Source organism: Natator depressus, chromosome 1 (assembly GCF_965152275.1).
Source record: "Natator depressus isolate rNatDep1 chromosome 1, rNatDep2.hap1, whole genome shotgun sequence".
NCBI classification, from domain to species: domain Eukaryota; kingdom Metazoa; phylum Chordata; order Testudines; family Cheloniidae; genus Natator; species Natator depressus.
In genome coordinates, this window is record NC_134234.1 from 319,757,871 (window position 1) to 319,773,985 (window position 16,115).

At 52.8% G+C, this 16,115-nt stretch overlaps 1 protein-coding gene across 1 annotated transcript in view; it reads left to right on the forward strand.

The window, feature by feature from the left end:
- LAMB4 (laminin subunit beta 4) overlaps positions 1–16,115 on the forward strand; it is an 81,962-nt gene that overhangs the window by 14,204 nt on the left and 51,643 nt on the right. Inside the window, exons 3-5 of the mRNA XM_074942453.1 lie at positions 11,840–11,975; positions 14,259–14,332; positions 15,826–16,014. Coding sequence (XP_074798554.1) covers positions 11,840–11,975; positions 14,259–14,332; positions 15,826–16,014 — 399 coding nt within the window. The remainder of the gene's footprint in view (positions 1–11,839; positions 11,976–14,258; positions 14,333–15,825; positions 16,015–16,115) is intronic.

Consider the following 16,115-nt stretch of genomic DNA (forward strand, 5'->3'; position numbering starts at 1 on the left):
ACATTCCAGGGATGCCGGAGCAGGTGATAAGAAATTCTCTCAGCCGGAGACGGGTCCACAAACAAACAGCAAGCAGCTGGGTCTGGGGGCTGGGTCCTTCCACTCCCCCCCCCCCAGGAAGCGGGTCAGCAGGCCCCCCCTCTATCGAGGGGGGGGTTCAGCTGGAGCAGCAGCAGCGTCCGAGGGCGGAGAGGGGGGGGGCTAACAGCCGGCCGGCAGCCGGCCAGCACTCTAGCAACAGCAGAGAAAGAAAAAAAAACAACAAAAGAAAAGAAAGGGGGAGAGTGCCTAGCCCAGTCGGGGGGGAAGCCGAAGCAGGGGCAAAAAGCAAGAAAAGCCCAGGCCAGAGGGCAGCAGTAGGAGAACAGGCTAAGTAGGTCCCTTTTCCCTGGGTAAGGGAACAGGGAAGGTTTTTTTTTTTTTGAAACAGAAAAGAAGTTTATTTGTAACAGTTACAGAGATTACAAAAAGATAAAGAAAAACTGAGCAACAAAACAACGCAATTAGAAGGTATAACACAACAGCTTTCAGGAGGGAGAGGTGTTCAGGCTAGCCCAGGCCCAGAGCGGGGGGGCTTCCTCGACACTCGTGGTCTTCCACCCTCCTGAGTTACCTGGTGGCCTAGAGCGGGGGGGCTTCCTCGACACTCGTGGTCTTCCACCCCCTCGAGTTACCTAGTGCCGCGCCCAGGGTCACCGACCCTCCCTCTCCTGAGAGTGCCCGACAAGATGGGCACGGCTGCGGGGTGGGTGGTTGGGAGGGAGGGGGGCACACCCATGTATTATAAAACCCCTCCTAAATAACAATAATGATGGTATTCACAGCAGCTAACGGCTGTGGCTGGCGTCTCTCGCTCTGTCCCTCAATCAGAGGGTCAGACGGAGGGAACCGAACGGGGTCACCGAGCAGAGAACCCCGGACAGCGCCCACCGTTCCTCGAAGGTGTCAAGGGAGTCGGTGGACGCCGCCCAGAGGAACTCCGCCCGGATGCGTGAATGTACTGAGGATCGGAAAACGGCCCTACAATCGCAGGACGCCTCATGAGCCAACCTCCGCTCTCTGGTCTTATAAATGGCTGTCTTAGCCAAGGCTAGGAGGAGGCTAACCAGGAGATCCCGCGACTTGGTGGGGCCACGGATGGGGAGTGTATAGATAAAGAGGTGAGGGGAGAAATGAAGCCAAAAGCGCAAAAGAATATTTGTGAGGAGCCGAAAAAGAGGCTGCAATCTGGCACACTCTAAATAGACGTGCGCCAGGGTTTCCCTCACATTACAAAAGGGGCAAGTCTCCGGAACGGAGGTGAAACGTGTCAAAAACACGCCCGTGCTCACGGCCCCGTGAAGGAGCCGCCAACTGATGTCCCCGACGGGCCTCGGGACCAAGGTGGAGTACAGGCTGGCCCACCGAGGTTGCTCCCCCTCCAAGGGTGGTAGGAGATCTCGCCACTTTGTGTCGGGGCGGGACACCAGGGTGCGGGCGTGAAGGGTATGGAGCGTGAGTGTATATAAATATTGCCGTGGTGCAACTTGAAAACCGACCGGTTGCAATTCATGCAGCCGGCTTGCAGTGAAAGGATGAGGGGTGTGTTGGGATCGGCAGGGTAGGGGCCCGATGGAAAGGTCCGGCGGGCCTGGGGTATAGGATGGGCGGGGTGCGCCCTCGCGCAAGGCTCAGCTGACATAAGCCCGAGCAGCGGGGGTCAAAGCGGCCTCCACCTCCTGAAGCACGCGCCGGGGGGTGCGAAGGCTGGAGAGCCCCATGCGTCGAGCGAGCGTCAGGGGATCCAGCCAGTCTCCCCGGTCGTAGTCCAGGAGGTCCCCGACCCTCGTAACTCCCGCCAGGACCAACCTCTGGCGCACCGTGTGGGACTCCGCCGCCTGCACACGAAGTTGGGGGTTGTGTAGCAGGGGCTCCGTGAGGAGATCTGCCCCCACGATGGCCGCCACGGACCTGGTGGTTGAAAACAGTTTCCAGGTCCGGAGGAGGTCCTGGTAGAAATCCGGCAGCCCGGAGAGGTCTCGCGGAAAACCTCTCGGACAAAGATAAAAGAGCTGCCGGTCATATCGGAGCCCGTGGAAGCGGCGTAGGAAGGCATGCGCCAATATGCTCCACGTCGAACTACCTGCACTATAAAGGAGCCTCTGCAGGGCCTGGAGGCGGAAAACGCGGACCTGAGTGTACAGACACTTCAGGCCCTGCCCTCCTTCCTTCAGGGGCAAATGAAGAACTCCAACAGGGGCCCAGTGCAATCCTGACCAAAAGAACTCCAGAATCAATCTCCGGAGGTGGGACAGGAAACCCGGGGCCGGGGCTAGGGTGTTGAGCCGGTACCAGAGCGTGGACAGGACTAGTTGGTTAAGCACCAGTGCTCTCCCCCGAAGGGAGAGACATCGGAGTAGCCTCGTCCATTTCCTGATCCGCTCAATCACGCCGCCTTCCAAATTTTGCCAGTTCTCCGGCGGAGAAGGGTGCGTGGCAGAAAGGTAAACGCCGAGGTAGAGCAGAGGGCCGGCACTCCACCGGATGGTCTGAAGCGCGGGTGGGAGGGAGCTTATCTGCCGCCAGCCCCCCACCGCCAAGCCAGAGCTCTTGACCCAGTTGACTCGGGCGGAGGAGGCTGTTGAATAGATGGCTTGGCATGCCTCCACTCGCGCCAAGTCGCCCGGGTCCTGGACCACGAGGAGGACGTCATCGGCGTACGCCAACAGGACCAGCCGCAGCTCCGGCTCCCGCAGCACCAACCCCGTCAACCTCCTGCGGAGGAGACAGAGGAAAGGCTCGATCGCCAGAGCGTACAGCTGGCCTGAGAGGGGGCACCCCTGCCGCACCCCTCGCCCGAAGCTGACCGGTTCGGTCAGGGTCCAGTTGAGCCTAACCAAACACTCCGCGGAGGCGTACAGCACCCGGAGAAAACTCACAAACTGAGGTCCGAATCCAAACGCCCGCAGGGTGCTCAGGAGGTACCCATGATCCACTCTATCGAACGCCTTCTCCTGATCGAGAGACAGGAGGGCGAACGACAGACCGTCTCTCCGCCCGAGTTCCAAAAGGTCTCGGACTAGAAAGAGGTTGTCAAAAATGCTGCGACCCGGGACAGTATAGGTCTGGTCTGGGTGGATCACGTCCGCCATCACGGACCCTAGCCGCAGCGAAATTGCTTTCGCTACGATTTTGTAATCCGTGCTAAGGAGTGAGAGGGGACGCCAGTTTCGTAAGTCGCGGAGGTCCCCCTTCTTCGGCAGCAAGGCAAGCACCGCTCGCCTGCACGACAGAGGGAGGACCCCGCCCTGCAAAGACTCAGCCCAGACAGTGACTAGGTCTGGGCCGAGGATGTCCCAGAACGCGCGGTAAAACTCCACGGTCAGCCCGTCCATGCCCGGAGATTTATTGGTGGGCATGCGGCGGAGGGCTTCCGAGAACTCGGCCAGGGTGAGAGGCAGCTCTAGCCGGTCTCGGTCGCCCACGCTGACCGTGGGGAGTTCCTCCCAGAGCACCCCGCGAGCGCCAGGATCGGTCGGATCCGGGGAGAAAAGGCTTGCGTAGAAGTCACGGGCCCTCCCACACATCTCCTCCGGATCCGTGAGGGGGGTGCCGTCTTCCGCTAGAAGGCAGGTGACGTGTTTTTTGGCCCCCCTCGTTTTCTCCAGGGCATAGAAGAAGCGGGAGCCGCGATCCATCTCCCGAAGGAGGCGGATGCGGGACCGGACAAAGGCACCTCGGGCCCGGTGGTCCTCGAGGGCTCGAAGTTCCTCCCGCTTCTCCCGGCACGCTCCGCAGAGGGACGGGTCCCCGGGGCTGGCGGCCAGGCGCCTCTCCAGCTCTAAGACCTCCCGTTCCAACTGCTCTATCGCTGCATTTCTCCGTCGGCTGGCGCCCCGAGTGTAGTTGCGGCAGAAGAGCTTGGCGCGCACCTTCCCTAGATCCCACCAGCGCCGCACCGAGGGAAAGGCACGCCACTGCTCCCGCCAGGCCAGCCAAAACTCCCGGAAGGACATCACAAAGCTCTCGTCCTCCAGCAGGCTGTTATTAAAGTGCCAGTAGGCCGGCCCCGGTCCCTCCGCACGGAGGGAGACCGTAACGGTAACTAAATGATGGTCGGAGAAAGGGGCCGGCCGAACGGTGGAGGAGTGGGCCTGTGAAAGATGGAAACGGGATAGGTAAATACGGTCTAACCGAGAGCGGTGTGACCGATGGGCCTCCACCCGGACAAAGGTAAACGTGGAAGTGTCATCTGGGTGATGGTCACGCCAGACGTCCACTAGGGAGTGATAGTCAACTATGTCTCGGAGAATGGTCGCGGCGGCCGGGCTCGGCTCGGCCCCCGAGCGGTCCCGCTCCTCGAGGGTAGTGTTAAAGTCCCCTCCCAGGATCAGGCACTCGTGCGAGTCTAGGGTGCCGAGAAAATCGGACATCTGCTGGTAGAATTGTGGCCGCTGTGAACTCACTTGCGGGGCATAGATATTAACAAGATTGACCACGAGCCCCTCCAGACGAACTCGGAGGTGCAACAAGTGGCCCAGTACGACCTCAGTGACCCCTAGCACCTCGGGCCGCAGGGCGGGGGAGAACAGGGTCGCCACTCCAGCTTGCCAGGTCGTGCAATGGCTGAAGTATACCCCGTCCCCCCACTCCAGCCGCCACCTATCCTCGGCGGTTGGGTCTGTGTGGGTCTCCTGCAGGAAAACCACAGAGTACCCCCCCTCCCGAAGGTAGGAGAGCACCTGGGACCTGCGGAGAGCCATCCTACAGCCCCTGGTATTCAGGGTTACAATAATGAGAGGTGTCATGCGGAGGGCCGGGGGGGTGGGGAGTTCTCATTGGTGGGGGTGCTCATGGCCCCCGGCGGGTCGCGTAGCAACCCGTGTCCCATCCCGTAAGTAAGTAGATCTTTCCGGAAGCCGCGGGCCCGCTCGTAGGCCGCGGCACCGCGCCTCCCTTGCCCTCTGCCCTCCTTCATAAGGGCCCTTGCGGCCTGAACGAGTTGATCGAAGTCCCCCCATCGCTGGAGAGCCAGCTGTGCCCTATTGCGGGCACCACGGGTGTGCTCTAAGAACTTCCGTAGTGCATGCCGCAGCTCATGGGGGGATGGGGTTACGGTTTCCGGGGTACTCCCCGATGGGGTTCTTAATACAGCCTCGAGGTCCGCTAGGGCGGGTAGGCAGGGTGCGGACCGCCGACGGGGCGTCTGACAGGCTGGGGTTATTAAATCCATCTCGTGCCTTGGGGTGGACGGGGATGGCAGGGGGAAAAGCGCAACTCCTGATGAGTCGCAACTAGAAAACGTAAAGACTGCTCCCTGGGGGGAATCTGCAAAAGGCGGAAAAGAAATAACCCCAGGGGCGGCAGTAGCCTTGCAGGAGGAGGGAAATTGAACCGGGACAGGGGTGGGGGCAGGGACAGAGGTAAGGCTCTGGGCTTCAGGAGGCGAGCAGCAAAAAGAAGGTGCCTCCTGAGCAGGGTCGGGGGTTAAGGGGCAAGGGAGGGGGCTCCGAGTAATGCTAGATGCTGGCTCCGGGGTGGTCGTGGCAGCCATGGCATCAGGTGGTAAACCACTTTCCGTGGGGTGCTCACCCGGAAAGGCAGTCAGGGGGAGAGAACATGGGGAAAGGGGGCCTGGGGTGAGATTGCCTAAAACGAGGCTGGCCGGCAGTAAATCATCCCCTCCCTGGGTGACCGGGGTCAAATCTAGGGCCTCAATCTCTGCATACACAGAGGAGAGGCCGACTCCTACTACCCTGGGGGCCTCTCCGCTAGGGCCCGCCTCAACGGTCACGTCGGGGTTCGTAGGGAGTTCAGGTGGTATCCGGTTAGAAGGGGCTTCCTCCGGGGCTTCGGAGGGGAGGGTCCCCCGCGGAGGGGGGATTCCTCCCTCCAATGCCAGTCTATCTTCACCTCCCGACACCAGCGAATGGATCTCACTCGTGGCCGAAGCGGGAGGCTCAAGGTCAGTACCTCCCTTCCTGGTCTTCCGGGGGGCTTCCGCGTCAGATGGATGCAGCGGGGCTCGAGCCCTCCGCTTGCCTCGCTTCCCCTGGACTACAGTCCAGCCCTCCATAGCGTCATCTGGGGATTGAATAGCAGGGGGCAGAGCGGGGCGCGGAGGCAAAGGTTCAGGGGTTCGGGGGGATAGCGGTGAGGCAGCAGGAGGGGCGGGGGGTTCTCCCTGGGGCGAGCCCTCTCCTGCACCTGGTAATAACTGTGCCACACTCTCCTCCAAAGGCTCTGCCGAGGTGGTTACAGCAAGAGCGGGACTCCCGTGGTCGCCCGGGCGTTGTTGGAAAGGTACCTCTTGGGCCCGGACGGGGGCAGCGTTGGATCGGGTGGGAGGAGGGGTGGTTTCAGGTGCCGGGTGGCCAGGGGTGTCGGCAACGACAGGGCCGATATCCTGCCGGGTCTCGGGGGTCTCAGGTGCCCCTCTCCCCCGGGCCAAAGGGCAGTCCCTGCGGACATGCCCCGCCGAGCGGCAGAGGTAGCACCGGGCCTCTCCGGTGGAATAAAAGACCCTATAGCGGGCTCCCTGGTAGGGAACTAGGAAGGACCCCTCAAGCGCCTCTCCGTCACGCACCCCCGCCGGCAGTGAAATCTGCACTTGCCGGCGGAACGAAAGGACGTGACGGAGGGCAGGGTCCTTGCAGCCTAACGGGAGAGGGCTGATAGCAGAGACGAGCTTTCCCAGGGCAGAAAGAGCGGGTAACAGGGCAACATTAGGTAAAAAGGGAGGAACGGAGGTGAGGACGAGGCGAACGCCCAGATCTTCTAGCGGTTCTAGGGGGATAAACACCCCTCCTACCACTAGGCCCTTCTCCACCGCCTCCTGGGCGGCAGTCTCCGAAGCCAGAAAGAAAACGACCTTCCCATACATCTTGGAGGCCGCCACAATGGCCATGGGTCCTACCACCTTCGCCAAAGCTTGCACGTATGCCTCCACGTGGGGCGAGGCGGGCACCAGGAGGCAACGGACACCGTGCTTCCTGGTCAGGGCGGGAAGAGGGCCCCGGGCGCTAGTGATAGTAGCGGAGGTAGTGGGTGGGCGAGATGAGGAGGCGGCAGGCGAGGGGGAGCCTGCCGCCGCCCGGGCATACGTCCTGGGGGCCGGGGGAGGGACGGTCGCAGAGCTGGTGGAGGGAACAGCTGGGAGGGGTGCCACGATCGATGATGAGGCCACAGTGGTGGGGGCGGCCTCTGCCATGGAGGGCCCAGCGGCTTTAGCGGGGCCCTTTCCTTTCGGCCCGCCCCGACCTTTCCGTCGAACTGGGGGGGGGTTCCTAGAGTCTAATGGGGCAAAAACCAAAGCAGCAGTAGTAATTGCCCCGGTGCCTCCCACTGCCGAGGCCCCAGCGGGGGCGGGGGCAGGGGTTCTAACAATGGAGGCGGTGGGGAAATCCTGAGGGGTGGGCAGGGGGGTAGATGGGGAAGGGACAACCAATTTCATTGGAGGGGCCTTGCGTCTCTCCATCTCTGCCATTGTAAGCAGGGAGAGACAGGGAGACACCGGAAGGAGGGGGGGGGGGCAAAAATCGGGGTCCGGTAGTAGGGGTAAACTATGGGATAAACAATCCGGGGGGTGGGGGTGGAGGGAGAACGACCCACCACAATTGTCCAAAGAGTCTCGTTTGGTTGGTTGTTATGCCCGGTCCGAAAGGCAAAGTCCAAAGCAAACAGCTGGATCCGAAGGCAGATGGCAGATTGCCAGCAGGGACGAGGCAGCGGGGGCCGTGATAGTCGTAGTAGTGGTGGGGGGGTTGGGGGCACCGGTGGATCTGGGGGTAGCTCCCTGCTACACCCCTGTGCCGCCACAGACGCAGCTGGAACGCAGTCAACTCCCCCCCCCGAGGGTATAATTCAAAGGAAATCCCTCAGTCTTACGGCTTCTCTCCACGATGATTTATAACTGCTCGGGCGAGTTCTCCGGCCTCTGGCATCTGTTGCAGCTGTTGGCTCTGTCCCAAGGCTCTCGGCAGCTAGGAATGTTGTAGTGATAAGAAAAAAGTCCAGGCAAAAAACAAAACGGCTGGGTCTGGGGGCGTCCACTCCCCTCTCTGGACAGCGGGTCGGCAGTCCTCCCCCCCTCCTCTGGGGGTTTCAATTAAGCAAAGAGCAAAGTCCAAAAGCAGGCGTCTGGGGGGGGGTGCTGGCAACCGGCCAGCACACTGACGCAGCTCAGAAAAACGGGAGAAAACAAAACCAAAAAAACAAAGCGTCCGGCCGAAACGCGGGGGGGGAAACTAAGCGAAAGGAAAAGTGTGAAAAATCTGGGCCAGGGGGCTTCAGGAAAGAAAGGAAAGCAGGTAGCTCAGGAGCAAGCGAAGAAACGATTCCGTCTCCTAACAGGGAAGGTTCCAGAACAATCAGGAACCTTCTGGAGACAATTAAGACAGGCTGATTAGAACACCTGCAGCCAATCAAGAAGCTGCTAGAATCAATTAAGGCAGGCTAATCAGTGCACCTGGGTTTTTAAAAGGAGCTCACTTCAGTTTGTGGTGTGCATGTGAGGAGTTGGGAGAAAGAGGCATTAGGAGCTGAGAGTGAGAACGCGGACTATTGGAGGACTGAGGTGTACAAGCATTATCAGACACCAGGAGGAAGGTCCTATGGTGAGGCTAAAGAAGGTGTTGGGAGGAGGCCATGGGGAAGTAGCCCAGGGAGTTGTAGCTCTCGCACAGCTGTTCCAGGAGGCATTCTAGACAGCTGCATTCCACAGGGCCCTGGGCTGGAACCTGAGTAGAGGACAGACCCGGGTTCCCCCCAAATCCTCCCAACTCCTGGTCAGACACAGGAGGAGTTGACCTGGACTGTGAATTCAGAAAAACGGCCAAGCTGAGGGCTGCCGTGAAGTTCCAAGGCGAGCAAATCCTCCAATAAGCGCAAGACCGACCAAGGTAGCCCAGGAACTTTGTCACACTCTATAAGGGTTGAGCACTCTAGCCCCAGTGCAGCAACGCACTTCAGTGTATGCATAATATAATGTATGTGAATAGTCCCACTGGAGTTAATGAAACTACTCACATGCTTAAAATAACTACTTTGTTGGATCAAGGCCAGCATTTTTACCGATGAGTCCTGCATTCTTTTCCCACTGATGACCCATGTCAAGGGTTCTTACAAGAGAAAAGCTGTTGTTGTAAATATTTGTGATTAGTGAACATGATACAACTGAGCAGCTAACACTGGGTTCTGCTGTTACCTCAAGTTAGAATCTGTCTCCAAGAAAGCTACACAAATGAGAACACCCAGGTGAATGTTGTTTTACATCAGATTTTTTGATGACATTTCTGCTTATTATTATATTTTATTTCTGAGAACATAACACTCATTTTTTTCAGTTAATGTTAACATCTGTATTTGATTAACAAAGATAATACCGCAGGTGAACAGCAAAAAGTTACTAATTCCCATATCGCTAATCCATTAGCCCCATAATTTCTAACCCTGTTATCATATTGCTTCAGAGGGAGGGGTAATCACAGCCATGGAAAAGGATGTTGATTACATTTCCTCTATGCATAGACAGCTACCTTGGACAGGGAGTGGAGGGGAGTGGGGAAGAACCAAGGCTCGGACAATCCCCAACCCCCTGGCCCTCTCAAATCTCTTCTTAAAACCCATTTTGTCCCCAGAATCATTGCTACCATGTTGAACTCACCAACAATCTCCCCACACCCTCATTTGCTGAAACCAGTATCTCATCTGTTGTTTCCTATAAGGTTTTCTCCCCTTAAATTGTTAATTCTATGGAGCAAAGAATATGACTTTATGTTTTGTAAAGTGGTCAGGTACACTGACAGTGCTCTATAAAAAGTTAGTACTAATAACCTCTGTGTCTCAGTTTCTTCATCTGTAAAATGAAGATACTAATATTTCCATACACAGGCTGTTGTGAAGTTCAGTTTGAGGCCATCAAAAGGAAGATGCAAAGTACTCAGTACCCTTATTAATAACATAAGGGAGGGCAGATGAATAAAGATTGTTACTGAAATTAGAATACATTGTTTCAGCAATAGCATTTTGGGATTGCATGCTCAGTGTGTGTTCTCTGATTTTGTGTGCACAATTGGCAGCTTGCTGAAACATCGTTGGAAATAATGTTCAGATACTCTGGATTTTCATTAGAACAGTAACAGAGGGAAGAGAATAAGCCCCAGTCCAAGAGAGATTTATGCAGGTGATTAACTTTAGGCACTTTAAGAAATCCCACTGAAGGCTTGATATGAACACTTTATTGAAAATTCTGAGTCAAGATTCAGAACACAGCTTGATATTTATGTTCAGAAAGAGAGCACTGCATATATTTTAGTCCTGTTTATAAAGTGTGACTGTGTGTTTCTAAACTGCATGCTTATGTAAAATATCTGATTTAAAATATTCTTCTACTTAGTATGTATAAAAATTTAACAAGGAAAAGAAGAAAATGTTCTATTGGAGAAGGTGTAAAACTGCAAGTTTCAGAGATTAATGTAACCTGGCAGATCTTGCTATGTAAGACAAGCATATGTTTGTCAAGTAGGGAGCAAAAATCTTCTACCAGGCAAGGTCAAAGAAAGTGAAGTCAGTATCATATTATATATGTCCATACACACCTGAGGCTAGGTGATCTCCACCTCTACTAAAAAGAAAAGGAGTACTTGTGGCACCTTAGAGACTAACCAATTTATTTGAGCATAAGCTTTCGTGAGCTACAGCTCACTTCATCGGATGCATCGGATGCATCCGATGAAGTGAGCTGTAGCTCACGAAAGCTTATGCTCAAATAAATTGGTTAGTCTCTAAGATGCCACAAGTACTCCTTTTCTTTTTGCGAATACAGACTACCACGGCTGTTACTCTAACACCTCTACTAAGCATTTTTGTAGCTTTAGCTTTCTATAAAAATAGCATTTTAAAATTAGGTGTGTGGGATATTTTTTCTATTTATATATACACACATTCAGGGTCAGACACACTGTAGTAATGGTCGCATATAATATAAATTCAACAGTGTTTACACTCCATGAAATAATTATACATGTTACATACATATGTGTGTATATTTTGTAAAATATTTACTAATTCCCTGGGGATTATACACTTTAAAAACACGCAAACACTTTATATACAACATAAGTGAGTAGAACACCCAGCCTTCCACAGGTCGGATAAAGAAAAAGGATCACCTGGCCTCCTCCTGAGGTTGCTAGCCAGCTTCATATTGACATAAATGTGTTACTTGTATTTGGTGTCTTAATAACTATGTGCAGCCAAGGATGAATCTGTTAGAATCAGCTGTTCAGATATCTGTTTGTGAACTAATTTAATTTTTAAGAACAGTTTAATAGGTTCTGCTTCCAAGAGTCTCTCCAGCCCTACGAGCACAAATCCTTCCCCAGTCCCCACTCCATAAGCTCATTATTCTCTCTGTCACACTGCAGGTGCTGAAAAACTTTTATGCACCAGCAACAAAAGAGATAAGTTTTTAATTTTCTAATAAAGTTCCTGCTCGGCAACTCCCTGCCCATGAAACAAGCTCCTTCTGACACCAGTACCAAACACCATCCTAAATTAATTCACCTTTTCCTTTTAAGCTCCCCCTCCTCAGAAAAAGCTGGGGGAAAAAGGTATTCTTCTAGCATGCCCAGATGGTCCCCATATTTGGGCTCTAGCTAACCAATGCCCCCATCCTACAGTAGGCACATGAGACAGCCCACTGAGCTCAATGAGACTACTCACATGTAAAGTTAAGTGTGTGCATGAGTGTTTGCAGGATCAGGTCCCAATCCTGCAAACACTGAGGCATGTGCTAATCTACTGGACAATGGGGACAAAGAGTGCACTGATAGCTTGTCTTGGTTATTCTGTTTTTCAGGGTGAACAGAAATGCTTCCTTTGTGATTCCAGATACCCATATAATCCCTATACCCATCCCAACAGTCACCCAATTGAAAATGTTCTCACAACTTTTGAGCCAGACCGGAAAAAGAAGTGGTGGCAGTCAGAAAACGGTAGGTTACAGTCAAGTAATGTTTCTCAACTTGGCTAGTTTAGCTTATTCTACTCAATATGTGCAATCATCACTTTATGAAACTATAAGACAATATGGCAGGAGTTCTCAACCATTTTCTTTCTGAGCCCCCCCTCCCTTCCTCCGCCAACATGCTTTGTGCCCTGGGCAGATCCCTTCTAAAGCCAGCCCTGCTTTGTGGACCCTCTGAAACCAGCTCATGGCTCCCCAGGGGCTGCGGAGCCCCAGTTGAGAACCACTGCTAATGCCACATCATGGTTTGCCATGTCATAGGGCCTGAGCACGAGCATGAATATTCATGCCAATACCCAGCCTTTCATGCCCAAATCTAAATTCCTCCTCCACATAATATTGGGGTGCACTTATTCTATAACCTAGAGTATCCGTACATATTAATACCAATTAGCTCATTCTCAGACCTACCACTTCTTGTCCAAACTGGTTTATGGTGGTTACTTCCACATTCCTGCTGTGTTCCCTGGGGTCGCCGTCTACCATTAAGTTACGACTCTTACTCTGAGGCCTGTTATTAGTGCAAGGCCTTGTGGAAGTAGTTATGCTAATGGCTATGTTTTAGCTGAGAAAAGGGCAGGTCTAAGACAGTAACCCCGGTCATAAATTCTGCACTCTCATATGGAAGGATAAACAAGTAAACACAAAGAATACAGTACACCAAAGAATTCTGCTAGAAGGCAGTTTTTGAGAGGGCTTTAGCAATCTGGTTACTAGACAGTTGGACCACAAAAACTTATAGGAATGATTAAGAAATGAGTGATGTGGCTTGTTAATATTAAGAGGTGTGATTGTGGACCCCAGATATGCCACATATTGATGAGGGGTAGATATTAATATGTTATGGTCACAGAAGATGATCAAATATGGTTGGGTTTTCAAAAAATTAAACAAAGGGATATAAAAGATCCGGTCTAGTTTCCTAATTTTGGGGTTCATCAGTTTCCCAAGACAGTGTAAACTGAATCCCTCCCTTTGGATGGGCTGCACTTACTTTTCCTTCCCATCTTTGTTTTGAATGGTCCTCACAATGTAAGATTGTAAGTATGAAAATGCAGGAAACTACTTTACTGTACTGATCTTATTTTTATACTTGTGCAGACAGATTTTTCTCTTATTTCAATTTATATTTGTCTACATTCACTAAAAATTCTGTGTCTGCTTCACCAAATTTTATCTTCTTAATTAACTCCAAGTAGCCACCTGAAAAAGAACATGTTATCAGTGACAAATGTATGTTAATTTTAATAATTAATACAGTGGCATCACAAACAGGATTGGTGAAGCATACAACAGAGACCCTGTGGCAGGGACGGTGGGGGGTCCTTGTGGGGGCTATAGCTACCCCAACATTTGCCTTAGCCCCCCCCCCGTAGTCACCCCATAACAGCTCCCGCTTTCCAGTCACCCAGCTCTGAAGGCAGAGTGGAGAGAGTGGTGGCTGCTGGCCAGATGTCCAGCTAAGAGACTCAAAAACTCAGAAGTAGAAGATACAGCAGAATAATGCTAACCAGTGGTTCTCAACCTTATTCTTTCCAAGCCCCCCTCACCCCGCCCAACGTGCTATAAAAACTCCAGGGCTTGGGGAGGGGGCTCAGGACTTCTGCCCAAGGGGTGCTGAGCTCCTGCCCCATGGGTTGTCATGGCTTGAGGGTTTAGCTCTGGGGGCGGTGGGGCTCGGAGCTTCTGCCCCACAGGGCAGGGGGACTCAGGGCTTCGGGCTTCAGCCCTGCAGCTGGGGGGGCTCGGGGCTTCCGCCACGGGGTACCAGGGCTTGGGGCTCCAAGCTTTCTGCCCTGGGCCCCAGCCGGTCTAAATCCAGCCCTGCTTCATGGACCTCCTGAAACCAGCTCACGGATCCCCTGGTTGCGAACTGCTGCAATACAGTACATTCTCTTTCTCTCTGATTTATAATGTTGGAGCAAAGATTTACAATGATTTAGATCTGTTCATTTGTAACTACACAGGATTTCAGAAGCATTTGAAAAAATAACCAACTTATCTATAGAGAAATTGTAAGCACGATACCTTGAATCAACTTATCTTCAACAGCTGAACCAAAGGAACTATAGCAGGATTGAACTACCTACCACAGAAATATATGTTTTCATATAGCCTCTATTTTTAATTTAAATCTGTTTTTTGTGACATAACCTACAGCTCCATAAACCACAATAGCAGGTTGTGTACCCATAGGAAAGACGACTAATTTTACATCATTGATCTTCACTGTTTTTTAATTCCTTTTCAGGCATTGACCATGTTAGCATTAGACTGGACCTAGAAACCTTATTCCAGTTCAGCCATCTTATACTGACTTTTAAGGTACGCTGTTTAGATATTTTACTTGAGCCTTCACATAGCTTTATGTAAAGAACATCATAGTTGCAAAGTCAAGTACTCAAAAGTTAGAAATGACAGAATTAAGGTTGCCTGTGCAACATAAATTTGGCCCCTATGCAGGGGTAAAGTAAGTTAGAGGACTTATCGGTACTCCAGAGTCCTGAGCAGGGGGCGTGGCCTCAACCAGAAGAGGCGTGGCCTTAACTGGAAGAGGCAGGGCCTTAAATCCCGAGGCCCTTTAAATCTTGATTTAAAGGGCCAGGGCTCCAGCTGCGGTAGTGGCGGCTGGGAGCCCGGGGCCCTTTAAATCACCCCTGAGCTACCAGCTGCAGAGGCGGCTGGGAACCCCAGGGCTCGGGGGTGATTTAAAGGGCCCAGAGCTCCAGCTGCTGCTACCGCAGCAGAGCCCCGGGCCCTTTAAATCACTGAGGAGCCCTGGGAGCTCCCGGCTGCCACCGCTACCCCGGGGCTCTGGGCTCTGGCAGAGCTTTAAAGGGCCTGGGGCTTTGCTGTGGTAGCGGCTGCCCGAGCCCTTTAAATCCCTGCAGGAGCCCTGCTGCCCGAGCCCTAGGGTAGCGGCGGCCAGGCTCCGTTGGGGATTTAAAGGGCCAGCGTGGTAGCGGCGGCTGGAGCTCTGGGGCCCTTTAAATCCACGCCAGAGCCCCGCCGCTGCTACCCCAGGGCTTTAAATTGCCCTCTGGGAATGCCGGTCCCAGTACGGCGCACAGGCTCTTACCAGTACGCCGTACTGGGGCGTACTGGCTTCCTTTCACCTCTGCCCCTATGTATGTATGCTTTATGTTATAGTCTTTAATTACATGGTCACATACTGTTTTTCCCAAAGCACCCCTTCTTGGTTCTCTTAAAATTGCTTATTCACCATTGTTCCCAGTTTTGGGTAGTACTAGTGATTCATTTTTGTTGAGAGAACTCAGTTGATGAACCCTGTTTCTTATGTGCTTCAGTTCATACTTAATCACTCTATTTCAGAAAATCAAGTATCCCAGATAGTTGACTGGGGAATTAATCCTGCAAACCTGCATGCTGGGAATTGTCATTAGCTGTTATTGGAGTTCCATGTGCAGAGGGCTTGTAGGTTCAGACCTTAGGGCTTATGAAAGCAACATAAATTAAACCAGAAAAGGCATTATTTGGAAGGAGTATTTGCCAGGAAACGTCCCCTTTCAGAGAGAAACCCTTCTATTTAGGGTATATCTAGTCTGCAGTTGGGGACATACTTGTGTTAACTTTGACATAGCTTGAGTAACAATAGAAGTGAAGCCATAGCAGTACAGGCAGCTGCTTGAGTGTGGGCCCAGGTCCTGAGTGGGTGGGGCTAGATCAAAGCTAGCTTGGGCACGTCTCTGTGTGCTGCAATCACACTTGCCATTTGCAGTGTAGACATACCCTTAGTTCTATTAAAAACTTTCTCCCAAAGTCTGTTTAAAAAATTATTGCAACAATGTTTCTTCCAGACATTTCGGCCTGCAGCCATGTTGGTTGAGCGCTCCACAGACTATGGTCACACCTGGAAGATATTTAGGTATTTTGCACAAAACTGTGCTGAATCTTTCCCCAACATCCCCTCTGGTCCGGCAAAAGGAGTGGGAGATATTGTTTGTGATCCAAGATATTCAGACGTTGAGCCCTCCACTGAAGGCGAGGTATTCCTTCGTGTTTGTGCTTTTTTTACTTCAAATTACACTGATTTTTTTCTCATGGCAATGAGATATCAGTGAGCTAGTTTGTATCCTAGGTCGGATTC